The following is a 26,788-nucleotide window of genomic DNA, read 5'->3' as shown; positions in this document are numbered from 1 at the left end:
GAGAGAGAACTTGGCGTTTAGGATTTGTGATCCAAGAGCGCAGAACGCAGCTCAAACCTGGGACTGTGGACGATATACTGTCCCTGCACAGTAACCTAGGATAGATTTGTGAGCCTATGCGATTTTATTTAGTTGTTATACTGGCATTTGTTCCCTCTCGTTTTGCAGTTGCTAATTTTAGATAGGAATAGCCATACTGTTCCTGCACAGCAACCTTATATTTTATTTTGTGTTGTACTGACGTTTTTTCAGAGGCGCATTGAAAAATAAAGTGCTCTATAGGAATACTTTCGATTTGTGTGATTTTTCACGGGCACGGGTGGGTAACGGGTAGAATATTAACGGGTCCGGGCGGGTACGGATTTAACTTTGAAATAGCCACGGATTCGCGGGCGGGTGGGTGCTGTACTCTGCGGATATGGGTGGGTACGGGTCTCAAAAATCGGACCCGTGCAGGACTCTAGTTTGTAGGAGATGTAGTCTTTAAAAGTGCGCACGCATCGCTAGATTAACCTTTTGTCGTCAGTATCGTCTTTTGATGCAGAGTAAAAGTATCCTCCTTTCTTCGAGCTTTTAAAGAAACTTTTTCTGTATAGTCAATAAACTTTTACTGTATAGTCAAAAATTGTAAACAACACGATATATTGCAGGATTAAATAAACACATTTTAACTTATGTAACCTAGCAATGTCTCATTAAATACATTTTTGTGTTTATTTTATTTCATACATAAAATGTGAATAAATTATGCTAATGAAGTAATTCAAATAAATAAATGTCCCAGCAAGCAATCATCTAGACATGCAAATAATTATCTTAACAATGAAAATAATGTTATTTTTGTGTATTAGAGGCAGCTCTAGGGATTCTCTACACAACAGACATTCTGCTTTGGTTGTATATCCTGTTCATTATAATAATTCTTTAAAATAAATATTTAGACTATGCAGCATAAACCATTTTATGGTTGAACGAGATGTAACAAACATGACCTGAACAAATGCTAGTGTAAGCATTAGTGTAAAAAACAAACGCTAGTGGTAAGAACAAGCGCTAGTGTAAAGTTCCTGTGTGTGCATAGGAAGGAGAAGCCAGCACACCTAACCGAGGAACATCACACCAGCGCCCTTCACACACCCCTTCACACACCCCTCCTTTCATTCTTAAGCAAGCTGTGGTTTGTTTGTCTAAGTTTTTTTTCTAAAAAAAAGAAGTCTATCTGTGTTGTTAGCATCACAAAATGGCGCACAGTTTTGAGGTGTGCCTCAGTCTCCTGTACGTCCTCAGCTGTCCTTTCTTCCCCTCGGCACCGTTGACGACGTGCGTGACGACGGGCATGCTCTCCACGGCACGCCGCCTGTGCGCCCGGTGCAGGAGGATGCGGTACACGCCCGTAATGGAGCTCCTGCAGTCTTTTCCCTGGTTGTTGCGGATGTGTTCGGCCGTGATGCCGAGCTTCTCCAAGGCGGCCTTCACCTCACCCTCCTCCTCCTCCAGCTCGGCCACCGACGCCAGGTGCAGCGGGTCCAGGCTGAAGGGCTCGGTGGCACGGGGGAAGTCGACGTGAAGCAGCCACTCGCTGCTCATCATGTGCTCCAGAGAGCAGCGCTCGGACGCTTGCGGTTGGAGAATGCTGCGTATCAGACGCTGGCAGGGCTCGGGCGCCCAGGCGGGCAGCGTGTACGCACCCTCCAGGATGCTGCGTTTGAGCTTGGCTACGGTGTCGGCTCGGAACGGCATGGTACCCGTCACCATGAAGAACAGCAACACGCCCAGCGCCCAGATGTCCACATACACACCCACGTAGTGCTGGTCGCGGAAGAGCTCGGGGGCGGCGTAGGGAGGAGAACCACAGAAGGTGCTGAGCGTCTGGTCACGCCGGCTCAGCGTGCTGAAGCCAAAGTCACCCACCTTCACACAGGTGCTGCAGGAGTAAAACACGTTTTCTGCTTTCAGATCCCGGTGGATTATATTGTTGTCGTGCTACAGGAAGGGAGGAAGATTTTGGAAGATTTTAGTGTGAAACATTAAAAGTGCTTTTTTGATTTTATGGAATATTTTTGTGCTGTTTTTATCTTGGGTGAATCCAGAGTCTAGTCCTAATAGACTCGTGTGTCCCTGTTTGGAAGCTGCGTTGAGGGTCTCAAAGTGTGGAGCAAACAGAGCTTGAAACCCAACAGGAAGAGCTAAAATCACTACGAATGCAGTTGGACTGAAGACACAAAATCCACACACACAGACGCTGCCGCACAAGCAGAGACACAGACGCTGTAATGGCCAGAAATACAGCAAACAGGAGTATAAAGGGGAGTGAAAGAGTTCAGTTGTGCCCAAACACACAGATCTGACCCCTGGCACCAGTAGCGCCTTTCAAATCCCCCATTCAGCTAAAGGCTAAACGTCAGACACCATGGCCGTCATCTGGAATCAGGTCTGAGTGCAAACTCACCATGTGCTTGACCGCTGACAGGACCTGAGAGAAGACTATCTTGCTGTCGATGTCGGACAGCTTTCCTTCCGTGGTGATCTTGGTGTAGAGCTCTCCCCCACCAGCGTACTCCATCACCAGGTGGAGGCGAGTCAGTGTCTCCACCACCTCGTACAGGCGGATGATGTTGGGGTGATGGAGCTTCTCCATGCTAGAGATCTCACGGGAGAGCAGCTTCTGGGTTTTCTGGTCCAGCTTGGTCTTGTCCAGGATTTTAATGGCTACTTTATCTGTGGAGCATGACATTCTCCATTACAGCTATTTAATCCCATGTAAGATATTTAGGCAATGTTATTTAAATATAACATGTTATGTTAATTGTAATATCAATTTAATTATATTAAATAATTAAATATGCTTTAATACGCATTAAGGTGGGAAGTGTATATAAAACCTTCAGTGGTGGTGGACAAACTTTTGCAAAAGGGTCAGACTGTTTAATGACATCAGCCTGTTTAATGACCTGCATTATGAATGGTGACAGTAGACCTATTTGATTGGGTTTGTTGCAAAGCTAAAAGCAGGTGGGGAGTCTGCAGGGCTCCTGTTTTAGAGCGTCTGGTCCAGCAAGCACTTTCACGCACTCTGAACTCTGATGAGGTCTGCAGCAATTCTAAAAACCTCAACAGAAACGGGACGCCTCAAATCAATCCCCGTCTCAATCCCTGTCTCTGATCGAGGGACGGCACTAGCTCCCTGCACACACACACACACACACACACACACACATACACACACACACACACACACACACACACACACACACACACTGCCTGCGCACACACATACACACTGTAGCTATGCTATGAATACAGTATTCTTATTATTATTATTATTATTATCAAGCTGAGCCTGCTAAAAGCTGGAGGTGCGACCCAGTCCATGGGTCTCCTGGCACGTACCTCTCGTCAGGGCATGGATCCCCAGCTTCACCTGGGAGAAGTTCCCACAGCCGATCTCCCCGCGGACCTTGTAGAAGCCGATGCGGCGTCCCACGGTCAGCTCACGCACCACCTTCTCGTCCTCACACATATCCAGGTTGAGCTTCTCCAGCGGGGAGATCCTGTGGGCCTGCGGACTCTCGTCGTCCGTGCAGACGTCCGAACTGTCCTGCCGGGTCCAGTGGGCGTAACGCTGGGCACCTGGGGCCATCACTGAGCCCACCCCGGCACTCTGGCCGGCCGGGTACACCGCTGTCATCCCACCAAACGGACACTAGGGGGCTTACATCATGGCAGAGGAGCTGAGACTAAGGCGCCATCTGGAGGCGGGAAATGGAAAATGTTTGTAGCAGAAACAGAAACAAAAGGACAAATAGGCAGGACACGAAGCTAGAGCATTTCTACCCCATTTATACATCTGAATACATCACAGGTATCTAGAGCATTTCTACCCCATTTATACATCTGAATACATCACAGGTATCTAGAGCATGTCTACCCCATTTATACATCTGAATACATCACAGGTATCTAGAGCATTTATACCCCATTTATACATCTGAATACATCACAGGTATCTAGAGCATTTCTACCCCATTTATACATCTGAATATATCACAGGTATCTAGAGCATTTCTACCCCATTTATACATCTGAATACATCACAGGTATCTAGAGCATTTATACCCCATTTATACATCTGAATACATCACAGGTATCTAGAGCATTTATACCCCATTTACACATCTGAATATATCACAGGTATCTAGAGCATTTATACCCCATTTATACATCTGAATACATCACAGGTATCTAGAGCATTTCTACCAGATTTGCAGAAGATAACTTGCGCGCACACATGCACACTCGTGCACACGCAAAATAAGAACAAATTCAGATTAGTTCTTTAAATAAGGCTGTAGTATTAAAATAAACCCTGAAGCAAACTGTGCTGTGTGAGTTCTGGAGTGTATTTAGTGAAAGATGTTGAGCTTTGTGTCTGCAGCAGGAGGAACGTGGACTCTCACCTTCAACTGTGGACTGTGTGTGTGTGTGTGTGTGTGTGTAGCTCAGTTTGCAGGCACACCAGGAGACAAGAGTTCTCTTACCCCAGGACAGTCCCACACCTAACATATGCCTGAATTAACTGCACCCTGCTACGAGTACTCTGGAGAGGAGGAACGAGGGTGGAAGAGTAGCAGCAGCTGCATGGAGACCTCCACCCCTCACCCTGAGGACCAACCACCTCCACCCCTCACCCTGAGGACCAACCACCTCCACCCCTCACCCTGAGGACCAACCACCTCCACCCTGCTGCACCAACCACCTCCACCCCTCACCCTGAGGACCAACCACCTCAACCCTGCTGCACCAACCACCTCCACCCCTCACCCTGAGGACCAACCACCTCCACCCTGCTGCACCAACCACCTCCACCCCTCACCCTGAGGACCAACCACCTCCACCCCTCACCCTGAGGACCAACCACCTCCACCCTGCTGCACCAACCACCTCCACCCCTCACCCTGAGGACCAACCACCTCCACCCTGCTGCACCAACCACCTCCACCCCTCACCCTGAGGACCAACCACCTCCACCCTGCTGCACCAACCACCTCCACCCCTCACCCTGAGGACCAACCACCTCCACCCTGCTGCACCAACCACCTCCACCCCTCACCCTGAGGACCAACCACCTCAACCCTGCTGCACCAACCACCTCCACCCTGAGCAAGAGTTCAGCACACAAACCCAGCACACCTCAGTCCTTCAGCAGATACTAACCCGTCTATCCTCTTCATCCTTTCATCTGTCCATCCTCTTCATCAGTTTGTTCCAGTGCTGCATTGTCACTCAGCCCCGTGGGAGTGAGTATGTGGGGGTGAGTATGTGGGAGTGAGTATGTGGGAGTGAGTATGTGGGAGTGAGTATGTGGGGGTGAGTAAGGCATCCCAGTTCTACACACCAAGCTTGTTAAAGGCCCTTTTAAATCTCCCACTTAGACTTTGATGAAGTGTCCACCCTAGGAGGGACGGGAACAGAGACAGGGGGTTAGGGCTCAGGTAAAATCCTGTCCACATCTCACTCTTCTGATGAGTGTATGCACTGACATACAGAACACACCATGCTGCTTCATACAGAACAGACTACGATGCTACATACAGAACACACCATGCTGCATCATTCAGTTTTAGTTACTGATTGTGGTAACATTTTGCATGTGACATCTCAGTAGTAAATAAAGATTGAAATGACAATGTCTTGAATTCTCTTGTGCCATCACAGGGTTTGTGTCTCTCTCAACCAGTAATTAGAGTTTCATAATTAGAGTTTCTGAGCCAGGGGCTCCCAGCAACATCCCACAAGAGCAAAGCATCTGAAGGACCAGCAGCCATGCCAGCTGCCTCCCACGTGTGCCTCTGACAGACGTGAGCAGACCCAGCTGCCTCCCACGTGTGCCTCTGACAGACGTGAGCAGACCCAGCTGCCTCCCACGTGTGCCTCTGACAGACGTGAGCAGACCCAGCTGCCTCCCACGTGTGCCTCTGACAGACGTGAGCAGACCCAGCTGCCTCCCACGTGTGCCTCTGACAGATGTGAGCAGACCCAGCTGCCTCCCACGTGTGCCTCTGACAGACGTGAGCAGACCCAGCAGGTTCTGAACAGCCTTCTGTGCAATGTGGCCCCTTTGATATCCTTCCTTCACATATTCTGTTCAATAAGCCAAAGCACCAATCAAAGTGATGCCCCTCATGAATACTCAATATCCTTGGGCTTCAAACACACTCTGGCTGTCTGTGTGTGTGTACACACCTGGTAAGCCAGGTCCCTTTTTAAAGTAAATAGCATGCAAGGCTCCTGAGATTGCCCTTTTGGGGCTATGTGCTGTGTATACATAACACACACACACACACTACCTGTACAGCTGACTTGCAGACAGATTTAATGAACTGTCTTGAAAGGTGATAAGTTGATTATATCCTATAGAAACTCATAACAGACTTGTGTTGCTCTGGTTGCTTAGTAATACATTGACCTTATGTGCATTTCTTCTCGCAGATGATTCGCTGTTAAGTGAAGGACATCAGTCAATAATAAACTTCCTCTGCACCATACATCTATCCAGACAGTAATGCTGCTAGATTATACGTTACCCTAGATTATACGTTAGCCTAGTTCTTGTCAGCCTAGATTATACGTTACCTTAGAACGTTAGCCTAGATTATACGTTACCCTAGAACATATGTAAGTCTAGGTTATGTTACCCTAGATCATGTAAGCCTAGATTATACGTTACCCTAGGTCATGTTAGCACAAATTATACGTTACCCTACATCATATGTTAGCCTAGATTATACATTACCCTAGATTACACATTACCCCAGATCATACGTTAGCACAGATTATACATTACCCTAGAATATATGTTACCCTAGATCATATGTTATTCATTAGAGGGTCTTATCACTAGAGCTGCAGGACTGCTAACACTTCAGCCATTTCCATTTATCTGATCAAAGCAAATCCCGAAGTTCCTGCTGAACAAATGTAGATCTGCACTGAGGACAAGGGCAGGAGGGCAGGGGGCAGGAGGGCAGGAGGGCAGGAGGGCAGGGGGCAGGAGGGGATGAGGGCAGGAGGGCAGGGGGCAGGAGGGGATGAGGGCAGGAGGGCAGGAGGGGAGGGGCCAGGAGGGCAGGAGGGCAGGGGGCAGGAGGGGATGAGGGCAGGAGGGCAGGGGGCAGGAGGGGATGAGGGCAGGAGGGCAGGGGGCAGGAGGGGATGAGGGCAGGAGGGCAGGGGGCAGGAGGGGATGGGGCAGGAGGGGAGGGGGCAGGAGGGGATGAGGGCAGGAGGGCTGCTGCTGTAGTCCAGATATTCCACACTGTAGGAGTGCTTTACAGTTTATAAACAACTTCAACATGCCCCTCTGATGATGAATTCACACGTTACGCCACAGATATCGCAGGATATTCCACAGGACACAGACCCCAGACCACAGGACACAGACCCCAGGGCTGACATCGTCCTGTCCAGGCTCACTGCCCTCCAGAACCACAGCACCAGGTCACACACCCCCGGTGTGTGCACTAGAGACGGCTACGGCCCCACACACAGCCACCAAACACCAAAACTCACACTGCTCACACAATGACAAGGTGCTCAGGGAGCTAAACACAGTTCAGAGAGGTGAACTTCACTAATGTGGAGGTGATGTAACCTGTAGCCTCTCTGAGGGAAAAGGAGTAATCTTTAATCCTCAGTCACCTCTGACTACGGCTATGAATCCACCCGACATGATCCTCAGATACACAGACGTTACAACAAAGTGGTGTGTCTTCATCTAAAACTGACAGTATTAAACCATCCATTGTGGATTCATGTAATTAAAGACATCAATTGATGTTTGGAAAAAAAACCACACAGGTCCTGCTTTGGAAAGCAGTTTCCGCGTCAGTGGGACTTAATTTATTCTCAAACCTTCAAAAGCAGCTTTAATCTCAGAACGGTCAACATGCTTTATCTTCTCAGATTAAGAACTGATCAAAGCCTCCTAATCCAAAGTTGCTGCGACTCTGTGACAAACCTTTTATGATGCATACACTTCATTACCAAGTCCCCATTCAACATGTCCGTCACCCAGTAACCTCATTACAAAACCACCTGGGTGCGCGGAAATTATGTATATGCGTCTGTGGAGGAAGACATGGGCTGGATGTTTAATGGTCTTATACTGATACCTGGAAGTCTACTTTAACAGCTCAGTCATCTAACTGCGCAAATCACTCAACGGTAAAGCGAGACATCCCGAAGATCAGTAATAATCAAATGTGCTTATTTTGGAGAACGGCCGATACTACGATAGATTTATTTCTAATGTCAACTGATATTGTACACACTGGAATATAACAGCATATACATGCAAACTCTCTCTCTGATGAAGCGTGCTGTTCATCGCCACAAGACTCTCATAGTAGTGCGACAATCTGTAAGGTTCTCAAAATAAACAACAAACACGATACGCAACACATGTAAACACATCAACACGTATATACATCATCACATGTAAACACATCAACACATGTAAACACTATAATAGTGTCGTTGGACGCAAACGTATCCAGAGTGGGTGATGGTGCCCAAACTGGTTTCTAATTATTCTACTGTTGAAAATATAACATATGAGAGAGCCACCATAACACAAAAATAATAATTACATTACCTTATTTAAACGAGTGCACAGTGTTCACCTCGCTGACACCTAAAGGCGAAGTATTATGTATCATCTTATCGTTGTCAGTGTGGTTTACTAGCGCAGGGAGCGTCGCAGCAACAGAACGGGCCAATGGCTGGTCAGCCGTCTAACCAATCACGGGGTCCGGGGGGCGGGCCTTGGGTCCGAGCCGCGCCAGCCTTGTAATTGGAATTTTCATTCAAACAAATCTTGGTAGCTGGTAACAAACACAATTGATGCTTCATTCTGTGGCCGTTATGATGAATTCAGGTAGAGGATGTGTCCGCGACACATTTCTCGTACACTAAGCGATGTGGGCCTCACCCCAGTCCTGCCTAAATGTTACTGTTTTTCAAAACTGTCTACGTCTATTGTATGTTATTTAATCAAAACGCAGAAATAATCAGAACACCACAAAACATCACAAATCTCTTGTAGAATGAAACTACAGTCAAAACGTCTTAAAATGGTATATTGACACACAACATATTGAATACATCATATAATTAGAATTCACAAATACATTGTGTCACTGTATGTAAGCTTAACAATTTTAAAATACATAGTATAAATACTTAAATGTGTATAAAATGTTTGTCTAAATGACATATTATTTAAGTGGAACATATATATGACTCACTTAACAACCCAGTCATTTCACCTCCTGGGAATGAAGCTTTTTGTTCCTGCACAGTGCCTGTAATATCACTTGTCACCAGCAGGGGAAACCAAGCCATTACCAACAATCTTTGGTAGAGCAAAATATCAAGAACTTACTTAGCCCAGTGAAAATTAGAGGATCAATAAGTTATTTCCTAGTATTCTTCTTCACATTGCAAAACAGTAATTATACTGACACATGCTGGCCTCAGTGCTCAGAGAACAGTATGTACCCTGGAAACCCAGCTATGTTTACACTATAAATCTGATTTTAAAATACCCTGGAGACCCTATGTTTACACGGTAAATCTGAATTTAAAATACACTGGAGGCCCTGCAATTTATACACTGTAAATCTGGATTTAAAATACCCTGGAGACCCAGCTATGTTTACTCTGTAAATCTGATTTTAAAATACCCTGGAGACCCAGCTATGTTTACACGGTAAATCTGAATTTAAAAAACACTGGAGGCCCTGCAATTTTTACACTGTATATCTGGATTTAAAATTCCCTGGAGACCCAGCTATGTTTACACTGTAAATCTGGATTTAAAATATCCTGGAAACCCAGCTATATTTACACTGCAAATCTAGATTTATCTCCCTTACTTTGAGTAACTGTAATATCATAGTTAAAATATTATTTTAAAGTCCTTGACATACACTACTCACAAAAATGAGTGTGGGTGTGAATTTCAGGATAAACCTAAAATGCACTCTAACCATTACAGGTGAACTTCATGTGACCTTCTCTAAACATTTGAATGCACATGTCCAGCTGTTCATGTGTCAGTACTTTCCAACAAGGAGATTAACATCAAAAGTAGGAACCCAAGTGTCTTGTCAGACTATTCGACACCATTTACATCAGAGTGGTCTACATGTAGATGACCTGCAAGGCTGCCTGACCACACCACCAGGCATAGGTGTTGTCGTCTTCATGGGCCAGGGAGCATTTACACTGGTCGAGGGACCAGTGGGCCTCAGCATGGGTCACTGATGAAAGTTGATTCATGCTAAGCAAACATTATGGTCGCCAACGACGTTGGAGATGTCAAGGAGAGCACTATACATCAGACACTGTCACCAGACGACCCTGTGATGGTGGTGTTAGTGTGGGCAGGTGTGTCTAGTCAGAACTGCCCTACACTTTGTGACAAGCCCATACTACTTACATAATTAATCCAGTCATTGTCCCTGTGGATGAACATAGGCCTAACTTCATCCTCATGGACAACAATGCTCCAACTCAGAGGCATTTAGGAGTGGTTGCTGGAGACTGGGGTACCTCAAATGTACTAGTAATACCCCTACCTGGGGTACCTCAAATGTACTAGTAATACCCCTACCTGGGGTACCTCAAATGTACTAGTAATACCCCTACCTGGGGTACCTCAAATGTACTAGTAATACCACTACCTGGGGTACCAGTAGCCTGCACTTTCTCCAGACCCGAGTCACCGTATAGAGGCTGTACCCCAGAACCTCAATGACCCGAGATGCACCCTTCAAGAAGAGTGGACTTCCATGACTCCATACGTGACACGTGAACAGCACGATTGTCTTCAAGCTGGTTAATTGAGCTGGCTAATTGATGGTCAAGGACACATGACAAGTTCTTGAGACATTGAAATTTTTTGGGTTACACCAGTTGGCTTTTGATTCCATAAATAATTTGAGATGAGGAATCACTGCATGATTCTAAGTTTTTGTGAGTGGTGTCCATGTTCACAGCTCAGGCCCGTGCCAGGATACGAGAACCCGTATAAGCAATTCAAAGACAAGAGACACAGACAGAAATGGAGCTGTTCCATATTTTATTGCTCTGTACAAATGAAAAGTGAAAAAAAAAAACAGGACCAGAATCTTGAAAACTCTGAACTGAATATTCATGAAAGACAGGGGGGGGGGGGGGGGTGGAAGAGTGCATGAGAGAGAGAGAGAGAGAGAGAGAGAGAGAGAGAAAGAAAGGGATAGAGGAAGAACATGCGCATGAGAAGCAGAAGAGTGCGAGGAAGAGAGGGAGAGAGAGAAAGAGAGGGAGTGCATGAGATTAGCAGGTCATCAGGTGGACATTGGGTGGGGGTTGTGGATAGATTTTCAGCACCACTGCTGTAGGAGACACCTCCACCCGTCTGAATCCTGTGCAGCTCCTCATGAGCCCTTATGGTCACACAGACAAGCATACAATGGCAACACTGCAGAACACAAACGTCTCATTTATACAAAAATACGTTTTTTTTACCCCCCCCCCCCCTACCAGTTTGTCTTTTCCCCCTTATATTAACGTTCCGAGCAGAGGTGTCATTTGCGGTTTCTACATGTTCAAAATAAGTAGTCACCAAATCAACAGAATGGACGTGTCTTTTCATCAACAAGGTTTCCAAGCAAATTATTTAAAAAAATAACAAACTAACAGAACCTTGAACAGAGCGTCACAACTTCCTCAAAGCCAGCAAAGCAAACGGCTGGCAGCTCTTCTCGTTTTGCAGCATTGCGGTGAGATGCAGATAACAGGTTCCCCTCTTCATAAATAAATACCCCTGTGAATTCATCTGCAGCTCATTTTCCACATCCATGTCCGAAGCCACGCCCCCAGGGCGGAGATTTCATACAACCACACCCTGGACCTTCTGCTCCTCTGTTCTGTGCTCCTGCTGAGTGTTCAAGTCCACAGGCTCCGCCTCCATCACATGTTCCAGCTGGACTTCCATCGTCTGCTCCTTCAGACCCTCCTCCTCCACCTCTATCAACACCGCCTCCCCTTCACCCACCCCTGAGGGCGGAGCCTGCAGCGCTGACCCCTCCTCCAATACCACGGCTTCCTCTACAGCCACCATGTCCACTGGCTCCACGGTCACATGCTCCACCCTCATGCCGTCGTGAAGAACCAGCCTCTCCTCGCCGTCCTCCACCCCGGCCACGGCCAGGACGGTGGCGGGGTCGGCGATCACCACCTCCTCCTGGAAGCCGTGCTGCTCCCGCAGGTGAGCGCTCAGGTCCCGCGGCTGAGTGAACCACTGATCGCAGAAGGTGCAGTGGTTGGGTTTCTCTCCCGTGTGGATCACCAGGTGGTCCTTGAACTGCTCCCAGCTGTTAAACACCTCGTTACACACCTGGAAGATAACGAGGCAGCAGAGGGAAAACAGTCACACACACACACACACACACACACACACACACCTGACACTCACACACACACACACACACCTGACACTCGTAGAGTTTCTTGCGTCCCTTCTTAGCCCCCGAGCCGTTCTGGCAGGCGGACATGTGGCACTTCAGCGTGCTGTTCCTGGCGAAACGTTCGTGGCAGTCAGGACACTCGAAGGGCTTCTCACCTGCACAGCACAGAGGGAGGAATTCACACAGCACACAGGCAAGGCCTACAGAGCTTACTGTGCATACCACAACATCTCTCACACACACACACACACACACACACACACACACACACACACAACCCCCTAATTAAGCTGTACTGGTTTAGCGGTGATAAATTCACACCTGTGTGTTTCCGTAAATGCTCTTTGAAGTGTCCAAAGTGGTCAAACTCCTTATTGCAGTACACGCACACGTGAACCTTCTTCTTCTGCCGTCGGCTCTGCTCCTCTGCGTCGAAGTGGTAGCTGCTCAGGTGCTGCTTGAGCGCGCCCTCCCGCGCGTACGTCTTCCCGCAGTGCTTACACACGAACGGCTTCTCCAGGCTGGCCGCGTGCGTCCTCATGTGCTGCTTCAGGTGGTAGAAGAGCTTGAAGCTCCGCTCGCACTTGTCGCAGCGGAACATGTTGTCCAGCTGCGAGATCTGCACCTCCACCACCTCCATGCCCTCCAGGTTCCTGGTGGCCATCACCGCCTCCTCCTGTAGCACCACCGCCTCCTCCTCACCGCTCTTCACCACGTGAACCGCTTGCGTTCCTTGCTGGTACTTGCTGGTGATGTCGGCCAGCAAGGCCAGGGCGGAGTCATCCGAGGAGGACTGTGGGGTTCCTCCGGCTGCATCCACCACCTCCTCCAGAACCCCCTCCTGCACCTCCAGGGCATCTTCTTCTACTTCCACTTCGATCTCCACCGTTTCGGTCTCTGCCGACGGCAGGGTCTCCGTGATCACATTGGAGGTCTCTGCAATCTTCCTCTTCTTGGCTTTGCTCTTCCCAGCATACACCTGGACTGTATGTAGCGTAGCCACTCCATTCATTCTGCACGAAGATGACAAATAAGCATCATTTATGTTCAATATTCCTCCAACATGTCCATGTTTCACCTCTACTTCATTTAAACTCATTTTCATTTATGTCCATTTTTTCCCCGTTTGAAAACTTCGATGTGTATTTCAGTGCACATTGTTCCAGAGGTGAAACCCCCAGAGCCCTCCCCACCGCCGCGTGAGTAAGTGAGGGACCTGTTGTTTAAGGCTTTGATGGCCTCCTGCATCTGAAGATACTCAGCAGCTCTCCAGACATCAGTCACTTCTTCCTCTCCATGTACTGCTAGCATCGCTGTGTAGGTGAACTCCATCAGGTGGCGGAAGGCGGTATTGCTCACACCTGTGGAGACACATCGGGGACAGTAGAGGACATGGTGCATGATGGGAAAATCGATCCACTCATACAGAACAAGGGTGCTCCCCTCATCAGTGCACAACACACACCTTCGATCTCCACCAGCGGCTCCTGTGTGAAATCCTGGAAGAACTTATGGAAGAATTGACTACAGGCTGCTAACACGGCTTTGTGAGCCCGGAACTGATGGCCTGCAGGACAGAGAACAGGAGGTAACAACATTCACAAAAGACGTCAAATAGTTTAAAAACAACAGAGCAGGACGTTGGAGAGAGCAGGACTGCAGTGGTGGAAGAGTGGACAGTGTTTCCCAGTGTAGCACTGCACATAATATTCTAATTTGTCCACATCACTGCTTCATCAAACCAAACTTGAAGGTTATCAGACCTTCAAGGGAACTAGCCAACTCAGAAGCCCGGCTTTATGAAAACTCACCTACGTACCAAAGTCTTGTATCCTGTCTTGGAGCCATGACTCCATCTACAAACAGGGGTCCTACAGCCAAGGAGCTAAACCAGTTAACCTTCAGTACGCTGGCGTGCTCTCCAAGCGCAAAGGCGGAGACGTGAAGTCAGTGGCCGGCTTACCGTCTACAATCAGGGTGATGTCCGTGAACTGGTCCAGCTGTCGCTGCTCGTTCAGCCTATCAAGCATGACTTTGTAATGGGCTGGAAACTCGTGCGCGTGGTCTCCAGTGTCCCCCGCCTCAGACATGGTGTCTCCCCGTCCCTGCACGAGAGAGAGGAAGACTACCATCACGAGGGATGAAGACATAAACCCAGTCCAGATTGAACCAATCAGATACAAGCAGCTGACATTAAACTGGTTCTTATGCCACTAAAAACGACATTAGTTTCTATAATACCAAAAGCCATCAGCAGCCAATTAAAAGCATGTCATGAATGTTGCAGATAACTAAATATCTAAACCTCAAGAGCACTTTCATGCGTGCACCGGTGGCGTAGCCCCACCAACCCAGCTCGTCTACAGATGCAGGCGGGTGGTTGACTTCCTTTTTACTAATCCTGGGCCGAGCGAAAGCAGCTGCATACTTGGTGCGGTGGTGGTTTGGGGAGTCGTCCCCGCCGCCCAGCACGCCCCGGTGAGTCTACACACGGTTAACCAGCATGCCCAGTGCGCGTGCATATCTGCGGGGCTCATGCTCCACGCCAGACGCGTTAACGGGTTGCGCGTGCCCACAGAGCCGCGCGAACCCTCCCCGGTCTCGAGCGCGACCCACGTACTTCGGACGCCCCGTGTCGGTAACGCCACGCGAGCGGGCGAGGACGGGCTCAAAACACCGCGCACGCACGCACGCACCGCCGCCGCGCGTCGCGGGCTTCCGACAGGGCCTAGTGAGCAAGGCGCTCGCCATTTGTTATTTGACCATTGTTGTTACGTCATCAAACCGCGCATTAAAAATGTCCAAATCAGATATTTTATCAGGTGAAAGCAGGAATGCAGACGGCCGTTTAACGGCGGCTCGCGTGTACCCACCGTATTATCCACTCTAAGGCTGCGCGAAGTTATTTAGACGTGTCCGGCTCGTACAGCGAGCACTGCGCTGCTCTCCGCCGATGGTCGGAAAAGGGCGGTCGTTTTCAGCTCAGGACTCCAATTCCCAGAAGTCTAGTCGAGTGAGGCTGACGGTTCGTGGTTGCTGAGCAACGTTAATCAACAACGAAGGCAACATGGATCACGCTTTTCGTGTCAAATATATAGTGATAATTTTAAATGAGTTAATCATACATAACAGGAACAAACAATCCAAAAAAAACCATCAAAAGCAGGCCAGAACAGGCAAGACTAGAATAAGCGATTACCAGTGACATCGCTGTGGGGTCAAAGGGAGAGCAGTACAGCTGAATGAGTTCATCATAAAGTAACTTTTCGCTTTAGCCGATGCTCAGTATCCCAAAACACGTTTCACGAAACACTGGTTATTTTTGCCAACGAGTCAAAAAATATAATGTTTTCTCCATTAACCTCTCCAACAAACATCATCGTCCAATACTGCGGCCCCACTGCAGCAGCATAGCTCACATTACTTTGTACACGTGTGTGGCACAGCATGGGGAAAGAGAATGATATTATAATGGAAATGAAGACGACTGTAAATATTCTACAGATATCAGATCATACAGTACATTTATAAACCACCACTCAGTCTGTTCAGAGTATTTATGTGAGGTAAATGGTCAACAAAGGGAGCATTAAAGGGAAATGATCATTTAAAAGGGATTTTGTTCGTTGGGCTGGGCTGGGAGGGTAGGATATTTCATATTTGTATTCCTTGTTATAAGCTCTTTTGCTATTACTACAATGCATATTTGATTTCACTTACTGAGCACATTCCAGACAGACAAACAGGGCTAATAGGCGTCAGTAAAATACATGGAAGTGTGGGGACGAACCAGTGACGGTATGGACGAACTCAGGCTAGCGCCCCCTAGTGAAAAGAAGCCTGCGCAAACACATACATCAGACTTGCTGGTAGTTAATGATTCCGCTAAACGTAATGTCACGAAAGATGTAGGTTCAGCTGTATTTGCAACATTCTTTACTTTTTAGCAGTTACGGAAGGGAAGCTGTAAAGTTTTAATCATCGGCCAGTAGGGGTCTCAGCTGGACGCCGCAATGGGTAATTTGACAAACATTTCAGTTGTCAGCTGTTTAAACAGAATTTAGCGCAGGTTGTTTGATTTAATCAGTTGCATGAAACTCAAGAGTAAAAATGGGCCTAGTCGGTTCTATTAATGCATGTTATTATACTCTTGAAACTCTGAAAGCAAAATTGGGTTTAGTTTTATGTATTGTTCTCCGTAGGCTTCCGTAGGTCCCACGTTCACATAACGACATTTTTTCACGTCACAGGTCCAAACGAGAACCTCTCCAGCGCCGGTTCAATGGTCTGGGTCATTGGTCCGATTCCGCAGGGTCTTCAGAAGAACTTACGTGCATTTCGGCACCGCAAGTGCAGATCTGCTGATGTCGTGTAGCTAAATAAATTAATAAAAGATAACATGTTAAGACATCGTATGTATGATAGTCAAAACATTATTCCACCGTTATCTTGATACAACGAGGCATAATGGGGGATTCGACTCTTAAGTTCGGGTGCAAATCACCTCATCATCGGTCCTCGGTAGTTTCTCGTTATTATTCAGGCGCATTACTGAACAATTTGGAGACCCTGGAGATCTGTTGGGATCAATGGCACAAATGAGTCAATCAGCGAACTCTGCTTGGACTGTAGAACCCAAAGGCAGTTAGAATTGTTTGAGTCTTTCCTTGCGCAGGCTGGTCCAAACTCGTTCAGGGCGTCGCAGAAATTCTGTTTGACCATAACACCACGATACTGATGCCTGTCACTAGCAATTAAAGCTTAACAACAACAACAAAAACAATAATTTTAGAGTAAGACAGAAATTAGAGACACTTGACACATGATTTATAGTTTGATAGCTTTTCTGCAATCTGAAATATTTGCTTGTTAAAATGTATTAGCATTTTTGTTTAGGGTTTTTAAGACTTTGCTTTGAATTTCTTGTTTATTCAATATGGGGGGGGGCACAAAAATATTCTCATCTACTAAAGGGGGGCACGGCAGAAAAAGTTTGGGAACCACTGCACTAATGTAACTATGTAACACTAGTAGGCAGGGCCGGAGTGGGACACTTTTCCAGCCCGGGAGTTTCATGCCCAAATCCGGCCTAAAATAATTTTTCCCTCCTAATCGGCCCAAACTAGAGATTGACATGAGCCGGCCCATCGGGAATCCTCCCAAATTTCCCGATTAGCCACTCCGGCTCTGCTAGTAGGTAACATTAATAGTAGTGGAGGATACACTAATGTAACCAGGCCCGTTGACAGTCTTGCTGGGGCCCGGGACAAGAAAGTTTCATGTGCCAACCCCCCCCCCCCCCCCCCCCCACCCCCCCGGCTTACGTCATTTGAATTTCCTCTGTAGCAGACAATCCTTGAGTTAGGTCATATAGTATATAATATAGCCACACATCAAAGCTGTTTCTGATAGCTGACTGGTTAGCCTGGTTTATACTTGACGCGCCGCGAGCGGCGCGAGGGTCCGCGCGGCGATAATGACGTAATCGCTGAGGCTCCGCCCGTGCGCGAGGGCCTCGCGCGCTGTCGCTGCGCAAGGTCGTGCACCTCTCGAATTTTTTTACTTTGCGCGCGCCGCGCTTAAGCAATGAACAATGTCACGTTTGCAATGTTCATACACCTTTAAAAGGTGGAATTAATTCACTTGTACGTCACTTTAAAGGTCCATTTCAATATTCCCAGCACGTTAAACTTAATTAAGTTACATATTTATACATATTCTCGAAATAATTAGCTTTTAATCACATTATTTAATGGTGGTTTATTTTCAAAACGCCCAATCTTAACGTCTTCATGTTCTCTCATGTTTCGTCCTGGAATTACAAGAGGCTCGTATTTGTTAACGTAATACAAGAGAACTGTTCAGTTAGACAGCTATTTGTTGTGAAACAAAGTAGTTACAATTTCAAGCATTTTCAAGTACTTTAGCCTAAATTCCAGCACTTTTCAAACCTGGAACACAATGCAACATTAAAATTGGTCAGGTAAATGTTTTTCACTCCAGATTTCTGTATTTACTTTAACTATCCACCACTGTATTTCCTGCTGTTGGATGGGTACCAGCCGGCTACGGTCGGTGCTGGATCAAACCATTTTTCAGAGTGAGGCGGGGGTGTATGCAAATATGCAGATAGGTAAAAAAACATATATATTTTAGCCACTGAGCTTATTTTGAGTACAGAATTTAATATTAATGAAAGATTTCAAGATTATATTTAAAATTATGGACTTTAAATAAAAAATAAATTGCTGGGCTCTTTGATGGGCCCCCCTGGCCCTGGGGCCCGGGACAACAGACCCGGTTGTCCCCCCCTGTCGACGGGGCTGCTAGTAGGTAACATTAGTAACAGTGGAGGATACACTAATGTATCTATGTAATACTAGTAGGTAACATTAGTAACAATGGAGGATACACTAATGTATCTATGTAATACTAGTAGGTAACATTAGTAATAGTGGAGGGTACATTAATATATCTATTTAATACTAGTAGGTAACATTAGTAACAGTGGAGGATATACTAATGCAGTGGTTCCCAAACTTTTTCTGCCGTGCCCCCCTTTAGTAGATGAGAATATTTTTGCGCCCCCCTACACCCCCCCCCCCCCATATTGACACATGTGCACATGTTTTACTTCCAAGCTCCGCGCCCCCCCTGCAATAGCTCCGCCCCCCACTTTGGGAACCACTGTACTAATGTAAGTATGTAATACTAGGTAACATTAATAATAGTGGAGGATATACTAATGTAAGTATGTAATACTAGTAGGTAACAGTAATAGTGGAGGATACACTAATGTAAGTATGTAATACTAATAGGTAACATTAATAATAGTGGACGATACACTAACGTTTCTATGTAATACTAGTAGGTAACATTAATAATAGTGGAGGATACATTAATATATCTATGTAATACTAGAAGGTAACATTAGTAATAGTGGAGGATATACTAATGTAAGTATGTAATACTAGTAGGTAACATTAGTAATAGTGGAGGATACACTAATGTAAGTATGTAATACAAGTAGGTAACATTAGTAATAGTGGAGGATACAGGATACACTAATGCAGTGGTTCCCAAAGTGGGGGGCGCGCCCCCTAGGTGGGGGGCGGAGCTATTGCAGGGGGGGGCGCGGAGCTTGGAAGTGTCGCCCTTGGCTTGCTCACTGGAGGCTAGGACTCGGCACTTGTAAAGCTGCTTGCAAACTAGCCACATATGCAGTGGCGGACTTAGAAATTTGGGGGCTCAAGGCGAATTTTGCTATGGGGCCCATCAACATTAATATGCGAGAAATAAGTCAGCTAATCAGGGGGCCCATACAGTGGGCTGCAGTGGGAGGGGCCCAAGGCAGTTGCCTAGCCACGCCTCTATGCAAAGACTGCCTCTGCACATATGTATTGCTGTTTCTCTTATTTCTTCTCCTTATTTATTTAAAATTATATTTAGAATTCTTGAATCATTTAAAACGTTTCTTGCAGTTTATTTTTTTCATGTTTGACCAAAGTTGTGAACCTATTGTTTTTGTAAGTTTCAGGTTCTTTGGTATTATTTATTTTACATTCAATGTTATATTCATAATTGCACTGACTGAACAAATGCAAGTTTTGTTGTTTTTACACATTTATATGTGTGTTTAAGTGTGCTATACTGGTGCAGAGTTTTCAATAAACTTGTAATTCAGTATGTCTGTGTTTTAAAAAAATGTTTTAAGTCGATTCAGCAGTTTAACTCTATCACATCGGTATCGGATCAGTATCGGCCGATACTAAGCCTCAGATATCTGATATCGGTATCGGAAATGAAAAACGTGAATCGGTGCATCCCTAGTCAATATGGGGGGGGGGGGGGGGGGGCAAAAATATTCTCATCTACTAAAGGGGGGCACGGCAGAAAAAGTTTGGGAACCACTGCACTAATGTAACTAAGGCTGTTAATGTTTCTGCTCAGGCAGGAAGCTTTCAAAGTTTCATCACAGCAAAAACAAATGGAAAAGTGCTGACTATGGGTCCAAAGCACAACAGAACATCACCAACAGCACTGTGTGTGGTGTGTGTGTGTGTGTGTGTGTGTGTGTGTGTGTGCGCGCCTGCGTTAGCTCAACTCCACAGGCGGATATCTGCTCTTCTGTTCAGCAGGGAAACTGTCTGGAATGTAGAAGCCGTTAACCGTTTCATCTCTGGTCATATGACAGTCTCTGTTCTTGTTAGCTTCTCTTTAAGATCTGGCTACTAAACATGCTATAAAAAGCCAAACACAACCTCCTGAAGCAGCAGGCATGTGTGTGTGCTGCCATGTTCCTCAAACGCAGCGAAGCGGTCACACAAATGGTACACAGTCACATGTTTGGTAATGTGATACAAGGGTTAAGAGTGAATGATTTGAAGTGGGCTGAGCTTGGAAGGAACTTTGGCCCAGAGCATTCATGAACAACAAGCCCAGTGGATAAATAGGTGGGGGAGACGGTTGTTTGTCTGCAAAGACTACAACGAAGACCTATGCTGAAGTAGAGAATCTTCCAGAAAGCCAGTAAGTGTCTTCACATCTTCCACTTAAATCAGTGTTGAAAGTCGGATCTGATCTAAATTTGAACAGAACAAACTGATAGATTTGGTTGAAATATGAAGGACAAAGTTCTCCGTGTACTCTTAGAGTCTTGCAGGATTACTGTAAATTAACTCAAAGATTATCTTGCTTTGACATTCCTGAAGATATAAATGTTCTGAGCTTTCGTGATAAATTAAACATGATAAATTTAAATGAAACATTATTTCCTGTAATGAGCTTTTGTCCAGTATAGCAAAACTAACAAGCAGAAGATAAATGTTTTTTTTATTGTATTGTAAAACATATTGCAAAAGCAACATCTTATTTTGACATCATTTCATACTAATGTTAAAATGGAGGGATTTTTATCCCCTCACCAAAACAATCACATAACTGCAAATTATAAATAACTTAATGGTGTCATAACTTAAGACACATGTAGGGGGCAGCATCTCTGACCTCATCTGTTGTATGCACATGCACATATATTGAGACGTGCAATGAGAAATGCACCTTCTGGGGTGTGTGCATGGTGTTTTGCTTATGCATAAATCTATAAATGTTTGCAGTTGTTTAGTACAGCGTTACTTTTTCTACATTGCTGTCTATTTAAACTAGGCTATATTCTAAAGACGGCTCTGTGGTCTGAGCTCCTTGTGCCCGTGTGTGTGTGTGTGTTAATTTGTGTGTGTGTGTGTGTTCAGCAGATAGGTGTGTGGTGAGGATGATGTGGACAGGGCCCAGTCTTGTCCTGACTCTCTCCCTGCTCGCGGGCTGCAGGGCAGAGAGTGAGACAGGTGGAGCCCGCTGCAAACCGCCGCCCGTCTGGCGCCTCGGGGAGACGGAGCCCCTGCAGGGCTCCCGGGGCCAAATCACCGTGGTGGCTTACCTGCAGGCTAGCTGACTGTTCTGTCTCGTGCAGGCGTCCAAGTAAGTCACCGGACTTAGACATGGCTCTGATTAGCTCTGTTTGACTCTGACTGGCGCTGATTGGCCACTTGGCTCCATCGATATCTCATGTTTGCTTTATTCTGCACAGATTGGATGATCTGCGCCTGAGACTGGACAGAAAAGGCTACGCAAACATCACATACATGGTGGTAAACAGCCAGGATGAGGCGTCACGGAGACTGCACGACCTGCTGCAGCAGAGACTCTCTGGCAACATCACGCTGTATGCCCAGAGCCCCGAAGAGCCTGATGTTTGGCAAATAGCCAACGTAATGAAGGATGACTTTCAGATCTTTGACAGGTCAGCCTCGTTAAAGCCTGCAGAATTTTGCTTGGGGGGGGGGGGGGGGGGGGGGCGGGGCTGCTACACCAGGTTAACAGTATGTCTCTCTCACAGATGTGGACGACTTACGTACCACCTGTCCTTACCCTACACCATCCTCAGTCAGCCATATGTGGAGGAAGCCATCAGAAACACCTACTGCAATAGTATCTGTGGAGACTGTGCAGTAGAGGTGAAACACCATATTACCTACAGATCATCCATTATCACAGACGCATGGACATACAGGCCAGCATGTGTGTTTCTCAGAACTCATCATGTCTGTATGTTTAATCTGTCTGCCAATCACAGAACGCCACTCAACCTGTGGCATGTAACGGGACTGGTGAGCTTAAACCAGAGGAGGAAACACCCAGTACAACAGAAGAGGAAACAAGAAACAGCCATGGTCACCATGGAGGTCACCACAGAGGTCACCATCATGAAGGTCACCACAGAGGACATCACAGAGGTCACCAGGGAGGTCACCATGGCAGGGGAGAGGGGCACAGTCATAATGGTGTACCTCACCAGCATGGCTCCCAGCAGCAGGTTGTCATTGGCCAGGCCTTTATTGGTCAGGCCGACACCGGGCAGCTGGACGTAGGGCAGGTGTCCCAGAACACAGACCTGCAGGTCATGCAGCAACCTTGAAACAAGCGCTCAAGGTGCAAAATTCAGTACATGTGACAGCAGGGGGCGTCCTTTCCCGCCTCCAGCTGATGCTGACACTGACGACGGCTGATCGGGGAGCAGGACCGTGAGCGTCCCGCGGCTCTCTGACAGTGTGAGGAGCCTCTCTCTGCTTCCTGACACTGACAGGGGCTGGCGGCGGACGACAACCACGTCAGGGAGACCTGACAGTGACGCTCCGCCTCCCTGGCTGACTGACAGCCGTCCCTGCAGACCTGAGAATGACCAGCTGGGGTTAGCCAATGAGGGTGACAGAATTAAGCAGGGGCACGTCCTCTGTAAAATTACTGTCCACACAGTCACAACCTCCCCTTAAGATTGGTGAGGCCTCAGCCACGTTCAGGTCTGTGATGTGGAAATGCCAACTAGTATTGGCACCTCAGTATTTACCAGCACTGAGCTTCTGTGTGAAACATCTCTACATCCTCCAGGAGTAACTGTAACTCAGCAGTGTTCACTACCATTTTCACGTGACATGCACAAATGTCACACTTTCAAACTCAGGTGTGTTTGACAACTTTGGATAAATGCAGTTCACGTAATTAAATCAGCATAGATAATTTGCAACAAATAAGTGTGACACTGTCCATTACCAGTGTTAACAGATAAAACAACCCTTTGCTGTAAAAGTTACAGACCCTGGGGATGGCTCAGCGTCTGGGGCCTTCTGAGAGTGCAGGGAGCAGGAATGTTCATGCCATCTGCCCCCTATCCTGACCCTGTGTGGCTTTTATGAAGTCAGGTGCATAAACTACGCGCTAGTGGCGCCTGCCTGATCCTCTGCCACGGGGCGAGGGGGTGGAGTCATGCGACAACATGCCACTCCCTCTAAACACAGTGATTGGTGAGCTTAATCTTTGACGTGTATAGATAGCTTCGTGTTAACGTCACAAAAATACAAAATCAGTATGTTTGTCAGTATAGTGTGGCATGCTATTGTAGTGAGTGTATTCTGAGATTGCTGCCTTTAGTGAAAGGGATGAAGACAAATTCAAATTTTCTCAATTTTCCACTTACCTCAGACATAGTGGACATATTTGGTATCTCACATTTTCAAAGCCAAGTAAACACATTTGTAAATAGAAAAAAAAATGTTTTAATAATTGATATTTAAACATTTCCAGGTGAAATTATAGTAAAACGTCAAACGTTCGACTGTGACTACGTCACAGGAATTTATTTAGGAAGACTTTGAAGTAGACGTTAGATTGGCCTTGTAAACTTATAAAATAAAGGTTAATGGTCAAAGTCCAAACATGTTTTGGGTGATAGACAACATATGAGGTAAGAGGAAAATTATGTAAAATTTATTTGCTGCCTTTCTTTTAAACATCAAAAAACAGATTTGCGTAATTTACAGTGCAGTTGAGTATATATAAGTAACTGCTGCCGTCACTAAAACGCCACAGAGGGACCCGCAAGAATAACAGGAAGTTGAGCTGAAACATTTGAAATACTAAATGAAGGTATTCTAGAAAAGTTCTTTCAAATCTGGAAAACCCGATTAATTGTATTCCAATGTCCACGCTTTTGCTTCTGATAGTCAAACGAACGCGAACCTCTGTAGCACAGAAAATATGAATTTTCAATAAACATTAACTGGTGTAAACCAGCCTGCGCGTTCTCATTATTAATAAAGTCTAATGCATGCACGTATGCTTAAGGTAGTGTGCTGCTTTTCTCTGAGCAGTCTTTTCAAACATATTTAAAACCATGTGAAATCTCCCACGTTCTGAGTTGACTGGCCTACTGGCCTTACCTGTTGCCACTACTGTACTTTTGTCAGTCAAAAACTGGTTACACGATTTATTTTTACACGTTTAGTTTCAATGCTGTTTAATCAATGGACATTAGATGGCGCGCGCTTTCTTCCTCACGTTCCCCCGGAGCGCCACGAAAATTGTTCCCAGACATTCACAAACGTTCCAGCGTTTCCGTCGGGTGCAACAGTGGTGTCCGCTTGACATTAAAGTTCTGGTTCTCTAACATTTCACTGCAACGCAATTTCTTCTGTCGTTTTCCAAAATGCACGTATCAATGTAGTGTAGCCAGCATAGCCAAGGCGACGCTTTCTTTGTTTTGGTGCGCACATGAAGGATGACGTCCTAGAGTAGAGTAGCACCTGCATTGGGTGAGCCATTTACAGGTAGGCATATATAGGGACACCTGTGGGGTCCTAGAGGATAGCGTGGTGGCTAAAGCGCATGCAGGTGGCGGCGTCTAGAAGAAGCGTGTCTGTAACAGCGAGTCCGAAGGTAGGATTAAGTCGCATATTATACCTTTGCACAAGATGACTGATGAAGCAACTAAACATGGTTTGGTTTTAATTAGTGTGGGGACGCGAGGATAGGCGTGTTCAGGTGGAGTGGCCGCAGGTCATAGAGGTAGCAACAGCCGGTGTGTGTACAGAGTACAAGGTATGCGAGTTTGGTAATCATGCTCGAGCTTTAGTCGCACCCTTTCAGACATACGGAGTAAAGCTCCTTTGTTTATTTTAGTCTGTTGGTGACACGCCACATCCATTCTGTCTTCTACTGACTTACGAATGATCAGTTACCAGGTACAATTAGCCGCCGTGCATTCTCTAAAGCTTTATAAACACCTGAAAATGTTTAGTATGCCTAAACCAGAGGTTTCATATGGTTTTTTAATTACACTCTGTATATCCAGTGTTCTGTGACAAGCTGCTATCCTGTCCATGAGTGAAGTTGGTCAACCCTGATGAATGTGGTATGTTTCGTCTTTTTAAATCATATTCATAATGTTGAACGTAGTCAATGTTTTATTGACTGAATGTAATGTTTCTTTCTGTTTTGTGTATATGAAGGGCCACAGCTTCAGTGGGTGTCAGTTGCTGTTTTCTACCGTTTTGTTTTATTTTGTGTTCTTTTATCTAAAAGATCCTACCATAGCAAATCATAAAGTGGTCTTTTAATGATATGCTGCTCAGGGGTATTTAAGTGACCCGTTGTTTTAAAAACCCTTACTCTTGTGTGACTACCTGTGTGTCTAGTTATTGGTCGATGTACCTTTTTTAACTTGAGTCTCTTGAGTATTCTGATCCAGTACTATTTAGATGTGGCTATGTTGAGACTGAGATAGAGGCAGCCATATCGGGTGCTGTGTTCACTTTAGAGTGTGATTTGGAAACATTTGCAGTGTGTGGCTGAATTTTAGAGATTATTCACGAGTGGTATTGTCAGTTGGCTGTCTTTACTCAGTCTCCAAACCACAAACAGGTAGTGTCAACACCTCTTAGATTGTTTTTGTTTTATTTAAATTAAACTGACAGAGTCTATTGTCTTCAATAAAGACTGTATTTTTGCATCACCGACGTTTGTCTACTTTCTTTAGAGTTCCCCTTACTCTAAGTAAAAAAGCACTAATTAAGGGGTGGCGTAGTTTGGCACTTACTAACTAGGGGGCGCTACAATCTGGCGTAGTCGGCAGGATCGAACATCAGTTAGCGCTTTTGACCTGTCAGTTTAATTTAATAAAGTGTAAGTAGATTCGAGCAGTATTAGTGATTTGTTGTGGTAGAAAACAGCAGCTGGCATTCCAACTTGTGTCAGCAAGGAGTCGTCATGGAGGGAGAGCTGCAGAGACTGCGGGAGCAAGTGGAACAGCTCCAAACTGCAAATGCGAGACTTTCTGGGGTGCAGAATGGAGGTACTGGGGGAAATGTTGGAGACGAAATCCCACCCGTACGGCGGGAACATGCTTTTTATTTGCCTAAAGAAAGAAAGTGCCCAAAGTTCTCTGG

The 26,788-nt window shown here is 46.2% G+C and overlaps 3 protein-coding genes across 6 annotated transcripts; 1 reads left to right on the top strand and 2 right to left on the bottom strand.

Annotated features, from left to right (window-relative positions):
• Positions 1-720: 720 nt before the first annotated feature.
• nim1ka (NIM1 serine/threonine protein kinase a) lies at positions 721-8,781 on the bottom strand. The gene is made up of 5 exons (XM_077001228.1): positions 8,654-8,781; positions 5,215-5,452; positions 3,391-3,749; positions 2,450-2,718; positions 721-1,983 (listed from the first exon to the last, which is right to left on the bottom strand). Exons 3-5 carry the CDS (start codon positions 3,686-3,688, stop codon positions 1,234-1,236), a joined length of 1,317 nt encoding a protein of 438 aa, XP_076857343.1. The 5' UTR covers positions 3,689-3,749; positions 5,215-5,452; positions 8,654-8,781; the 3' UTR covers positions 721-1,233.
• Positions 8,782-11,126: 2,345 nt separating this feature from the next.
• Positions 11,127-15,532, bottom strand: znf131 (zinc finger protein 131). 3 transcript variants are annotated; one of them, XM_077003298.1, is made up of 7 exons: positions 15,386-15,532; positions 14,476-14,617; positions 13,978-14,079; positions 13,729-13,873; positions 12,834-13,525; positions 12,537-12,667; positions 11,127-12,442 (listed from the first exon to the last, which is right to left on the bottom strand). In XM_077003298.1, exons 2-7 carry the CDS (start codon positions 14,600-14,602, stop codon positions 11,936-11,938), a joined length of 1,704 nt encoding a protein of 567 aa, XP_076859413.1. In that variant the 5' UTR covers positions 14,603-14,617; positions 15,386-15,532; the 3' UTR covers positions 11,127-11,935. The 3 variants fall into 3 exon arrangements, with proteins under 3 accessions (XP_076859413.1, XP_076859415.1, XP_076859414.1); XM_077003300.1 differs by lacking the exon at positions 15,386-15,532 and adding an exon at positions 15,133-15,248; XM_077003299.1 differs by lacking the exon at positions 15,386-15,532 and adding an exon at positions 14,818-14,955.
• A 5,351-nt stretch (positions 15,533-20,883) lies between these two features.
• On the top strand, positions 20,884-24,637 carry selenop (selenoprotein P). 2 transcript variants are annotated; one of them, XM_077003302.1, is made up of 5 exons: positions 20,884-21,041; positions 21,764-21,989; positions 22,099-22,311; positions 22,408-22,525; positions 22,645-24,637. In XM_077003302.1, exons 2-5 carry the CDS (start codon positions 21,784-21,786, stop codon positions 23,191-23,193), a joined length of 1,086 nt encoding a protein of 361 aa, XP_076859417.1. In that variant the 5' UTR covers positions 20,884-21,041; positions 21,764-21,783; the 3' UTR covers positions 23,194-24,637. The 2 variants fall into 2 exon arrangements, with proteins under 2 accessions (XP_076859417.1, XP_076859418.1); XM_077003303.1 differs by having other exon boundaries at positions 20,887-21,041; positions 21,767-21,989.
• The last annotated feature ends 2,151 nt before the right edge of the window (positions 24,638-26,788 follow it).

Source organism: Brachyhypopomus gauderio, chromosome 4 (genome assembly GCF_052324685.1).
Source record: "Brachyhypopomus gauderio isolate BG-103 chromosome 4, BGAUD_0.2, whole genome shotgun sequence".
In the NCBI taxonomy this organism is placed as follows: domain Eukaryota; kingdom Metazoa; phylum Chordata; class Actinopteri; order Gymnotiformes; family Hypopomidae; genus Brachyhypopomus; species Brachyhypopomus gauderio.
The sequence above is the reverse complement of the archived record's forward strand: the minus strand, read 5'-3'. Positions and strand labels throughout refer to the sequence as shown.

What these genes read in the sequence shown, in the direction of transcription:
- nim1ka (XM_077001228.1), bottom strand. Translation starts at nt 3,688, where the DNA reads ATGACAGCGGTGTACCCGGCCGGCCAGAGTGCCGGGGTGGGCTCAGTG. An exon ending in GATCCATGCCCTGACGAGAG is followed by an intron (nt 2,719 to 3,390) that starts GTACGTGCCAGG and finishes CATGCTCCACAG; the next exon opens with ATAAAGTAGCCATTAAAATC. An exon ending in TGTCAGCGGTCAAGCACATG is followed by an intron (nt 1,984 to 2,449) that starts GTGAGTTTGCAC and finishes CCCTTCCTGTAG; the next exon opens with CACGACAACAATATAATCCA.
- znf131 (XM_077003298.1), bottom strand. Translation starts at nt 14,602, where the DNA reads ATGTCTGAGGCGGGGGACACTGGAGACCACGCGCACGAGTTTCCAGCC. An exon ending in GCATTTACGGAAACACACAG is followed by an intron (nt 12,668 to 12,833) that starts GTGTGAATTTAT and finishes TGTGCTGTGCAG; the next exon opens with GTGAGAAGCCCTTCGAGTGT. An exon ending in AGAAACTCTACGAGTGTCAG is followed by an intron (nt 12,443 to 12,536) that starts GTGTGTGTGTGT and finishes GTTATCTTCCAG; the next exon opens with GTGTGTAACGAGGTGTTTAA.